Here is a 12,340-nt window from a genome sequence, read left to right on the forward strand (position 1 = left end):
GTTTGCTTACATTATTTTTCTGTTTTACAACTCACTCAAGTCAGCTAATACTTCAGCAGAGCTATTGTACAGAGGCTCAGAGCTATTCTACTGCAGTTTATATCTTAACATTTCATAACAGAGCACAACTGAATAGCACATTATCAGCATGTATGTATCACTTAATCAACTACTGAAAGCTATGTCTGGGGAGGAGTTCTGCAGTTCAGCAGTGAGATTCACAAGCTATGGTGCTGATCTTGCAAACACTGACTTATATGAACTCAATGGCACAACTCACATGCATCAGCGTCTGCAGGATCAGGGCATTTTACAGAATGGCTGCTGATGAAACGAAAAAACTTTTATTTGTAAATTTTAAATTAAAATTGTGGTTACATCTATAGTTCTAGACTCGCTGTTGGGTAATCTTGTCTTTCTTCACAACTTCAGAAGCAGGTAGACTAAAGATACTTTTAAAAATATAAACAGGAGCCACTCTTCCTCTGTTGGACGGCTATTACACAGCAGCCAACCAGCTCCAAAAGAGGATTCCAAAGCTGAACAACATTAGGAAATATATTAGAACATGTTAATCATGTTTGCACAAATTATTGATAGCATGTCAAGACTATTGCAATCTTAGTTCTCATTAATACACCTGAATGACCAGTAGGGTGCACTATGCAGCTTCTTTTGCAGAAAGAGCTTCTGCCAGGAGATTGCTCAATAGTGGTAAAAAGAACAGGAGTACTTGTGGCATCTTAGAGACGCTACAGCCCACTTCATCGGATGCATAGAATGGAACACATAGATATAGATACATATATACAGATAAGTTGGAAGTTACCATACAAACTGTGAGAGGCTAATTAGTTAAGATGAGCTATTGTCAGCAGGAGAAAAAAACTTTTGTAGTGATAATCAATCCACACACGCAGTCTATTTCCTGGACACTACTGTGCTAATAAGCGATGGTCACATAAACACCACCCTATATTGGAAACCTACTGACCGCTATACTTACCTACATGCCTCCAGATTCCATCCAGGACACACCACATGATCCATTGTCTATAGCCAAGCTCTAAGATACAACCGCATTTGCTCCAATCCCTCAGACAGAGACAAACACCTACAAGATCTCTATCAAGCATTCTTAAAACTACAATACCCACTTGCTAAAGTGAAAAAACAGATTGACAGAGCCAGAAGAGTACCCAGAAGTCACCTACTACAGGACAGGCCCATCAAAGAAAATAACAGAATGCCACTAGCTGTCACCTTCAGCCCCCAACTAAAACCTCTCCAGCATATCATCAAAGATTTACAACCTATCCTGAAAAATGATCCCTCACTCTCACAGATCTTGGGAGACAGACCAGTCCTCGCTTACAGACAGCCCCCCAACCTGAAGCAAATACTCTCCTGCAACCACACAACAAAAACACTAACCCAGAAACCTATCCTTTCAACAAAGCCCGATGCCAACTCAGTCCACATATTTATTCAAGTGACACAATCATAGGACCTAATCACATTAGCCACGCCATCAGGGGCTCGTTCACCTGCACATCTACCAATGTGATATATGCCATCATTTCCCAGCAATGCCCCTCTGCCATGTACATTGGCCAAACCGGACAGTCTCTACGCAAAAGAATAAATGGACACAAATCTGACATCAGGAATCATAACATTCAAAAACCAGAAGGAGAACACTTCAACCTGTCTGGCCACTCAGTAAAAGATTTAAGGGTAGCAATATTGCAACCGAAAAGCTTCAAAAACAGACTCCAATGAGAAACTGCTGAGCTTGAATTAATATGCAAACTAGATACCATTAACTTGGGTTTGAATAGAGACTGGGAGCGGCTGGGTCATTACACATATTGAATCTATTTCCTTAAGTTAAGTATCCTCACACCTTCTTGTCAACTGTCTAAATGGGCCTTCTTGATTATCACTACAAAAGTTTTTTCTCCTGATAATAGCTCATCTTAACTAATTAGCCTCTCACAGGTTGTATGGTAACTTCCAACTTATCTGTATGTGTGTGAAAAATATATATAATCTATCTCTTACTATATGTTCCATTCTATGCATCCAATGAAGTGGGCTGTAGCCCATGAAAGCTTATGCTCTAATAAATTTGTTAGTCTCTAAGGTACCACAAATACTCCTGTTCTTTTTGCGGCTACAGACGAACACGGCTACTACTCTGAAACCTGTCAATAGTGGTAAGTTAGTATTGCCTGCTGTCCAGGTTGGAAGGCCAAAATCACCAGCAGCTCCATGAAGACTCTGGGTACAGAGAACCCTCCAGCTACCATTGCTACAAAATAATAGTCTTGATCCATTATGGTATACTACCTATAGGACTGCTGCTGGCAGTCTCGTACAAGGAGGGAAAATTTTGAAGTTTATGAACGCAAAGATTCCTGCAACTATTTCCTGAAGCAGAAAGACTAAATGCTTCTATCTGAAGTCATAATCTTCAACACATTGAAGAAAGAGCTTCCTTCCCCAGTCCACTCACTCAGCACCTCAGGAGGAAGCTGAAAAATGTAAAGGTGTAGGCCATTTCCACTTCTCACAAATAGGAAGTAGAAATGATTCAGACAGGCTGCTTAACAGAATATTCAAACACCACTTATATTCTACAAACCCTATTTCTATTAAGCAGCCGTTCAGAATCTCTTCTAGATTCTATTTGTTGGTAGTTGCCCACACATTTTTTTCCTCATCCTCCTAGACTGGTGAGTGACAGGACCAGCAAGCTCTCCTCTCTCAGCTGGTGCTGAAGGACGGTCAAGGTATGACCTCACTAATTGCTGCCTAGCAAAATACGTTCCCGTGGCGCATGTAGAGTAAAAGGACTACTAGTTTGAGGTGTTCTGAAAAGATGGCTAAAATTCCAAAGGCTGGATTTAGAGTCCCTTGGGGAACAATGCTGTGACACTATTTTGTTAAGTTCTCAAGAATGCTGGAGAGCTTTACATACGCTACTTGGAGCCATCAAACAGCACTTTGGGGATGAAGTCTATGGACTTGTCTACACTACAGAATTAAGTTGACCAAAGTTATGTCGACATAGAGCCACCACAGTAATTATTGTAGTTTTTCCATGTCCATACTAGCTCCTTCTGTCGGCGGTATGCATCATCACCATTTGCGCTTCCACTGAGTGAAGTGGGGCATTGACAGCTGGAGCCTCCCCACCACCATGGCTGACAGCCCAGAGTCCTGCCACTGCGTCTTGTGGGGGATGGAGAGAGGAAGGAGAGCCTGATACTGCTCCCCCGGTAAGGGATTGGGGTAGAGGTGGGGGGGAAGGAGAGCCTGATCTTGGCCACCTCCTGGTTATTGATGGGGGCAGGAGGAGAGCCTGAGCTCAGCTGCCTCTTGGTGAGGGATTGGGGGAAAGGAGGAGGGGAGGTGAGCCCAGGCCCGGCTGCCTTCCAGTGAGGGGAGAGGCCAGGGAGAAGAGCCCAGGCCTAGACGGTGGCCAGGCTCAGGCTCTTCCCCTTCTCAATCCTTCACTGGGAGGCAGCAGCAGGACTCTGGGCTGTCAGTCCCGTGCAGGTCTTACAGACAACAGGCGATATCAGTAACACAGTGTCTACACAGATACTGCATCACCCTAACTACATTGACCTAAGTGTGACGCCTTTTGCAGAGGTGGAGTTATTAGGTCGATGTAGTGGGTGTCTGACATTGGTGGGAACACTATTATAGTGTAAACAACTACAGTGTTAGGTCAACGTAAGCTACCTTACATCAACCTAATTCTGTAGTGTAGACAAGGCCTATAACCAGCTCCCTAAGTAAGCTATTAGTTTAACCTGGAAAGTGCAGTGAATTTTGTATTGTCACATGGATAATCATAAATAAAAGAGTTCCTGGGTGTTTCTTCACCTTTCCTGATTCTATCCTTAACTTCCCATTTTTGGAGTGCACAACTTGAGCAGACCATGAGAGCAGGTGTTTGGACTGTGGCTATTGGGGCCAAGAGGCTCAGAGGCCATTGGAGACTAATTCAAAGCCTTATTTTCTTAACAGTAAATTTTTTTTTGCTCACAACCATCTAGAGTTAAGCACCAGAAAGGAGGAACTGAGCTTGAGGACAGGAAAGAGTTTGTCAGCTTTGCTTTAGTGCAGTGTTTTTTGATGCTCTGCTACTTAGATGTTTGTGACCACCATGAGTCCATGTGGAGTAGACTATTTTCTCAAAGGACTCAGATGTTATGATGCTTCATCCTGAGTAGATTTTTCTTAGTCTGAGGGCAAACAAATTCTTCAAATCTCTATGGTAGTGTGGACCAGGTCAATTTAACACATCCATTTTACTGGAGTTAAAATGTCTTCCTAAGTCGTGTGATTCTGGGAGATTTTGCCCTTCTTAATGGATGAGGCACCCCTGGTATGCTAGAGGTGGCCCCACAGAGGAGTGGGATTCCTAAAGGATGGTGATGTAGCCTCTTGACATTTCTAGTTTCTGTTGGATTAATTTTTCCTGGGTGCAGCAGCAGGGAGGAGAGAGGTGCTTGGTTCCTTCTCCAACTGTGAGGTGACTTCCCTGGATCGCAGTCTGTGATGAGAGATCCTAAAAACTCTGTTTGGGAAGGAGACTCATTCAGTGTAAGAAGTCTAGAAAATTCTGTTTAGGTTTATGAGGGAGATGTTATCCCAAAGAAGAAAGGTCTTCCATACTTCCTAGGATCCAAGGCCTCCGAAGTCAGACATGGTGCTAGATTAAAGATTCAAATATTTGAGTCCTTTTAGTCTGTGTACATTTTGGGTCCGTGCCCGTGTGTTCCTACTGTGTGTTCTGTACACCATGTAGCTCATTTCTGGGTGGTACTGTAATATAAGTGTGACACAGGGTCCCACTGGTTACACTACTCTGCGTCAGCAACTCTTCTCAGGCTTGACATACTCACTACACCTAACACACTGTTGTCATGATATATACCCAAAAGATGGCCTGTAGTATATCACTGGAAATCAAACAACTCACTGATCATTAATATACTTGCATGATGTCTTTACAAGGTGTGAACAAAGAGTTATAAACATGTAGTAGAATTACGTTCTTAAAACGTGTTTGGCAAGCAATGAATAAGCCCAGTCTGCCCTACACAAACGGATGTATACTTGCTTATCTGAACAGCCTGGTTGTCAGGCAGAAACAATGAAGATATATTTACATAAAAGATAAACAAAGCCATCAAACTAGCAACTGGGGAAGATAGCCTCTTAACTATAAAGACAGGAGAACTGAATCTCAAAAAATAAGCAACTGAATTAGCTGATTGTTTATAATATTACTATATTATAAAAGTGTATCGAGGAAGGTCTTTTGTGAAAGCCTGTGACACACTGGTGATTAATAACATTGTGAAATGTATGCATTAATACTATATGAGCAATTATGGGTACTCACTGATACTACACTTTAAAGTTGGTGACGAAACACAGGGAGAAAAAGGTTTTCACCAAGACAGGAGTGAAGGTAACTATCTACCTGTCTCCAGTGTAAATTAAACAGTGTGGAATCAAAACAATGGAAGTCCCATTTACATATGAATCAGCAGGAGAATAGAGACTGCACTCCCAGGAAGCATTCCTGCCTCTGAAAGGAGGGTCAATGAACATTGGAAAGACAGCATGGCATCTACATGCCAGCAGGAGCGAGAAGTTTTATCTAGGCTTACTTTTCACAGAATACATTTCAAAGGTTTACTGGACTAAAAAAAAGAAAGAGGAGAGAACCCCATAGTTGTCTATCACTTGGGGGATTCAGAGGGCTGGAGCTCTTGAAATCACAGAATGTTGGATCCTTCAGTCAAGGGTGTTGAAATCTCTGGGAATTGAATATAGGAGAGAAACCTGCTTAGACAAAGATTATAACTTGCTGACATTAAATACATCTTTGAAGTGTATTTTTACTTTTGTTTGCTTGTAACCTTTTCTGTCTTTACTACTTATTCTTGGTATCACTTAATCCTACATCCTTTTGTTAAATAAACTTGTTTCAGCTTTATTATAAAATCAGTTTAGTGCTGTGATTGAAATAAGAATGTTTGTCAAACCCCAGTTAAATGAATACATTGCTGTTACTGTCTCCTTAAAGGAGTAGAGAACATAATTTCTGTGAGTGTTCCATGAGAAGGATGGACACTGCAGGGAGACATCTCTGGCAAGATCAGAAGACGGGGTTCACTGTTGTTTACCTGCAAGGCAAGGTTTGGACTGGCAGAGTCATGAGGAGTTTACCGGCAAGGTAGACAACCTAGTATGTCAGGGCAATTGTCACACAGCTTAGCAGTAACAAAACTCTCACTTGCAGAGGCGGGGGGGGAGAGGGGGGGGACACAATAAAAAACAGTTACCCACCTTTTCGTAACTCTTGCTCTTTGAGATGTGCTGCTCATGTCCATTTCGTTCTAGGTGTGTGCACGCCCATGTGCACGGTCATTGGAGATTTTTGCCTTAGCGGTATCCATAGGCCCAGTTGTGGTGCCCCCTTGAGTGCCACGCTCATGCACTGGTATATCAGGCACTGTTGGCCCTACAATCTCTCAGTTCCTTCTTGCCGACAACTCTGACAGAGGGGCAGGAGGGCGAGTAATGGAATGGACATGAGCAACACATCTCGAAGAACAGTTACGAAAAAGGTGGGTAACCATTTTTTCTTCTTAGATTGCTTCTCATGTCGATTCCATTCTAGGTGATTCACAAGCAGTATCAATGGAGGTGGGCTCAGAGTTCACGGTCTTGCAGCTTGCAGCACTGCTCTGCCAAAGCCAGCGTTGTCTCGAGCTTGCTGGGTAAGCGCATAATGAGACGCCAACATGTGGACAGATGACCAGGTAGCGGCTCTACAGATCTCTTGGATTGGTACCTGTGCCAGGAAGAATGCCGATGACGCTTGTGCCCTAGTCGAGTATGCCATCATGATCACCGGCAGAGGCACTTTCGCCAGCTCATAGCAATAGTGGATGCAAGCCGTGATCCAAGACGACATCCTCTGAGCAGACACTGGGCGACCTTTCATTCTGTCTGACACTGCAACGAACAACTGCACTGACTTATGGAATGGCCTTGTTCTATCTCTGTAGAAGGCCAGCACCCTCCTGACATCCAGGGTGCATAGCCTGCGCTCCTCATCTGATGCACGAGGCTTTGGAAAGAAGACGGGCAAGTATATGTCTTGGACAGTATGAAACTGGGAAACAACCTTGGGCAGAAACGCTGGGTGTAGTCGCAGCTGGACCTTATCCTTGTAGAAAACTGTATAGGGTGGCTCTGAAGTAAGCGCCCTGATCTCGGACACCCTGTGGGCCGACGTTATCGCGACCAGGAATGAGACCTTCCAGGAGAGAAGCAGGAGAGAGAAGAAAGCCAGAGGCTCAAATGGAGACCCCATGTGCCTCGACAACACGAGATTCAGGTCCAGGGAGAGGAGAGGGGGAAAATGGGATCTCGGATGTGCGGGTAGAGACGCTTTCAAAAACTGTGCCGTCATGTCGTTAGAGAATATTGACCTGCCTTGGAACGTAGGAGGAAAAGTGGAGGTAGTGACCAGGTGGACCTTGATAGATGACAGGGACAAACCTTGGAGTTTGAGATGCAGTAGATAATCCAGGATATCCTGCAGCGGGGCCTGCTCAGCCTGAATACACTACTCCGAGGCCCAGCACGTGAATCTTTTCCATTTGGCCAGGTAAGTCGCTACCCAGCAAGACCTGCTGGACACGGGCTGAGCATGCCCATTCATACGCGCTTAGCCATGCAGCAGCCAAGCCGTCAAGTCCAGTGCCGCCAGGTTCGGATGCAAAAGGCTGCCATGGTTCTGTGAGAGCAATCTGGCCAGAGAGGCAGCTATCGAAAGGCTCAGCAACGTGCCAAACCAGTGCTGGCCAGGCCATGCGGGGGCTATTAGCATAACTTTCATCCCATCTTACCTGATCTTCACAAGGACTCTGTGAATCAGCGGCACTGGTGGGAAGACATACGTCAGCGCCCCCAACCATGGAATGAGAAAGGCGTCTGACAGGGAGCCCCAGTCCACTCCCCGGATCAAACAGAACACGTGGCATTTTCTGTTCTGCCTGGATGCAAACTGGTCCACCTGGGGAGTCTCCCACCTCTGGAAGATTATGCTGACCACCTCCGGATGGAGCGATCACTTGTGGCGAGAGGAGAAAGTCCTGCTGTGGTTCTCGACCTCTTGAACGAGGAGTTGCTTGTGAAAAGGGTCCCTGAAAAGGGATGGGAAAGAGGGGTGGGTGAGAGGGAGGGATGGCTGAAAATTGAAGGGTATAGCCCCGAGATACTATGTCCAGCACCCAGCGGTCCAAGGCGACCCGCAACCAGGCCGAACAGTAGGGCTGAAGACGGTCGAGGAAAGGACAGGGTGGATCCGGGGAATTGACTAGGGCGTTGCTCTCGAGTGCACCTGCAAAATGAGCGCTTCTGGCTCCCGGGATGCTTCGCCGGGCTGGGCTGCACATGTGAGTGAGAGGAGCCTTTTCAGCCCTTTTGGAAGTGGGAGGGATGGAAGACGGGGTTTGCCAGAGGGCCTAGGCAATTTTGAGGACCCCGTCATGCACTGGTAGTGCCTCATGGGCCAGGGTAGAGTCCAAGAGAACATTGAACAAGGTGTCCACCTGCTCAGCTATCTCCTCCACCTCTAGGCCCAAGTTCTTGGCCACCTATTGAAGCAGGGCCTGGTGTTCTTTAAAATCATCCGGTGGGCTGGAACCTCAAGGGTCCCGCGGCCGCCTCATCCGGGGATGAAGACAACAACTGGACCACCGGGGGAGGCCCCAGGGCATCGTCCTCTGTGGGGGAGGGAGGTTTGCTCCGTTGCTCTGAGGCAGCGACAGATGAGCAGTGTGAAGGGGGCATCATCATGGCTGGCATGCCCCACGCTCTCCAATAAGGCCACTGCGCTGTCCACTGGACATGCTGCCAAGGCAGTGCCATCAATGTTGACACGGCCTCAGGAGCCCAATCGTGCCAGTGGAGTCCGGGTGAGGGGCTGAACTGCCCTTCCGTGCCGGAGGAATCCCCTTCTGGTGACCACGGTGGGGCCGTCAATGCCTGCGTCTGCCCGCTGACCGTTGCCGCTGGAGACGGATTCCTGGAGTGAGAGGATCAGTGCTGGTATCGAGAGGACCAGTGCCGGGGCTGGGAGGACTGGATTAGTGATGGGGAACGCACCCACGGGGTGGCGACTGAGATCTGCGCCAAGAAGATGACTGGCGGGAGGGCGAACAGTGCCGGCAACATGGACACCAGCGCCTCCCCTTAGGAGATCCACGTAGAGATGGTGGGGATCGTGATTGTGGTGTCGGTGATCAAGAGCAAGCCCCAGAGGATCTGGGTTTCGACTCTGGAGATCTGCGGCATGGAGGAGAGAGCTGCCTTGTCTTGGGGGATCGGCAGCGCTCCATTGCCCCCGAGGGATCTTAGCGGATGGCTTGCCCCCATGGGGAGCCTTTGCCATTTCCTGCAGCACATCAGTGGTGCCGGGGAAGGCCTCTGCTCTCTCGGCACTGGGGGAGCTTGGGAAGGTGTCGATGCTGCCAGGAGTTTGGGTCCCCTAATACTCCCAGGAGTCAGTGGTAGATCTTTTAGGGGGCTAAGGGCCCAGACCAGGGAGGTATGTCCACATGGCTCTGGAGTGGCCGGGTGGCCCAAACTGGATCCTTTGCCCAATGTCCCATGGCCCTTGTTGCTTGGTGCTGGGGAGCCATGCTTCTTAGTTTTCTTTTTGGGCATCGGTGCCAGGGGTGCGCTGTGCAGCGAGGCTGAAGTACTAGGCGAATCTTGGCGGGACGGCTTGGAAGCCAGATAAAGGGCAGCCTCCATGAGGAAAGCCTGCAAACTAATATCCCTTTCTTTCTGAGTCCTGGGTTGAAAATTTTTACAAATACAACACTTGTGCACATGTGATTCTCCCAAGCACTTGAGGCAGCTACTGTGGGGGTCACTTATAGGTATAGGCCTGTTATAGTCCGCACAAAGTGTAAACCCCGGAGACCGAGGCATGCCCTGCCTGGGGCAAAGTCCCCTCTGGGACTCTAACTTCTAACTACACTTAAAAACTACTTACCACTAACTACAATAAACAAACTATTTACAAGGCCCTAAGTCTCAAAGTCAGAAGAGACGAAACCTCTAGACCTTGCTATTCAAGGAGAGGCGCTCCAGCTAAACACCACAAGTGGTAAGAAGGAACTGAGAGGGCATAGGGCCAGCAGTGCCTGATATACCGATGCATGAGTGTGGCATTCAAGGGGACGCCACAGCTGGCCCTATGGATACCACTAAGGCAAATATCTCCAATGACCGCGCACATGGACGCGCATGCACCTAGAATGGAATTGACATGAGCAAGTGCTCGAAGAAGAACTCACAATTCTGGGAACCTCTGCAGATTGTCCAATTGGCTGACAGTTTTGGAGAAATTTAGGACTGGAAGGATGTTGGGTTCACTCTGCAAAAAAGTAACTGGGTGGCAGAAGCCAGGGTGTGACCTGCATGCTTGTAAGGCTGGCTGGTGGTGTCAGGACTCTGAGACACAGCAGCATAGCATTTAAGGCATGCAGAGTTGCAGGGCAGGCAGTGATACAACCCCTTACTGGTCTGGGTTGAACCCCTAAGTGTTACAATAAGTAGTAATTTTAAGAGGGGTCTTCTGCATCATGCCATTCGGAAGGAGAAAAGGGTCAAAATACCAGTCAAAATAACAAGGCTATTGAAATAATGAACTGTTGGGGAAGAGGGAGAACAGTGTGTGAGGAGAACTCATTTAACCTGTAGCATAGGGGTTAGAGAAAAAACCCTTCCTGCCTCAGGCACTAACCTTTTTGCTGGGCTTCCACTCCATGCCTGTGGGAGCCTGGTAGCCAGGACTGGTGACATTAACTTACTGCACTGCTGCCTAGAGGGGATCTGGCTGGAGAGGTGCTGAGGTGGTGCAGTTCAATCCCTCAAGAGCGCTGGAATGGGGAACCAGGCTCAAGAGCAGGAAAATAGTCAGTGGAAACCACTGCTGAAAGAGATGGTAGGGACTGCTTCACTTGCAAGGTCCCCAAGCTTCCCTCGCGCTGAAGAGTTCCTGGTATTACCAGTATTGTCTTACAGGAGACTAATGAAATAGAGCTTTCCTCCAAGGGTGGAGGAGTCAGCAACTGCACTCACCCACGGCAGCATTGAGTGGGTGCTGGAGATAGGCAAAACCTGTGCAGAAGACAGACACTGGATCAGTTTAAAGAAGTCTTCAAACTGTCTCCAAAACCATGAGGAAGGGAAACACTGTCATATATAGGATGGACTACGGATAAGAATTGTATGCACTGGAGGAACGCATGAATTGTATGCAGTGGAGGAAGCGGGTGAACAAATAGGAACAAAAATAGTTATGCATGGGAGAGATGTGTAATTAGCATCAATTTATGCAAAAACAGTGCATCTCACACCAGCATAGTGTGGGTCTTTGTTCCTCTCGGACACCTGGCTCATAACAGTTTAAAAGTCTACTACTGCTACCAACTAATGAAGTTATCCCTTTCACTGAAGTGGTAGAGACCTTTCTTCCCTGTAGTTCTCACGTTCAAACCCCAGTTAGCCCAAGTGGGATCATTGTAATAGCACATTTCCTGTTTTCATACATGAAACTCATTCTGATATTTCATTTCATGACATACCCTTTTTTCCCCCAAACCACCCACCTCAGTAGTTTATCAGTAATTTCAGATGGCTGCAAAGAACAGAAGTGACTACTGAATCCTAACACATTTTGAGAAAGAATATATCCAAGCAGTCCAATTTATATCTCTGTTACAGAACACTCAGTAAAATGTCAACATGCTCCTTTTAGCTACTGTTAAGGTCAATTTTGTACATAGGCCCAGTTAAACTTACTAAGTTTGGGTACAGGTTGCGTATCCCAAAACTGGTATTTACGTTTGGTCGCTTCATCAATGTTCTTTGCTGGTCCCTGGCATGCAGACAGCAGCTCCATAGCTCTCTGAATGTCTTGCAGCTTCTGCATTGGAATGGCTGGATTCTGTACAGAGAGACAATAGGGGAAAGAGGCTTGTTTACTACATGCACACTGAAAAAGTAGTGCATACACCATATTCACGTCACTTGCTTCAACGATATTTTGATAGTATTTTGTATATTTGCTCCCACCTTAAGCAAGGCACTGCCAGGGAGTTCAGGCCCAACATGTAGGTTTTGTTGGGGGAAAAACAGTTTTATAAACTTCCACTGTTTTAAAAGTAGTTTAATTATTTTTAAACTTCCTCAAAATAGTTTGTTTACATTTAATAATGAACTT

General features: G+C 46.6%; 1 protein-coding gene across 2 annotated transcripts in view; it reads right to left on the reverse strand.

Annotated features, from left to right (window-relative positions):
• The window catches only part of NMT2 (N-myristoyltransferase 2), a 57,013-nt gene that overhangs the window by 17,698 nt on the left and 26,975 nt on the right, over positions 1 to 12,340 (reverse strand). For both annotated transcript variants that reach the window (XM_074945986.1, XM_074945987.1), the window contains exon 3: positions 11,920 to 12,064. In XM_074945986.1, the coding sequence (XP_074802087.1) occupies positions 11,920 to 12,064 (145 nt within the window). The remainder of the gene's footprint in view (positions 1 to 11,919; positions 12,065 to 12,340) is intronic.

Source organism: Natator depressus, chromosome 2, assembly GCF_965152275.1.
Source record: "Natator depressus isolate rNatDep1 chromosome 2, rNatDep2.hap1, whole genome shotgun sequence".
Classification (NCBI taxonomy): domain Eukaryota; kingdom Metazoa; phylum Chordata; order Testudines; family Cheloniidae; genus Natator; species Natator depressus.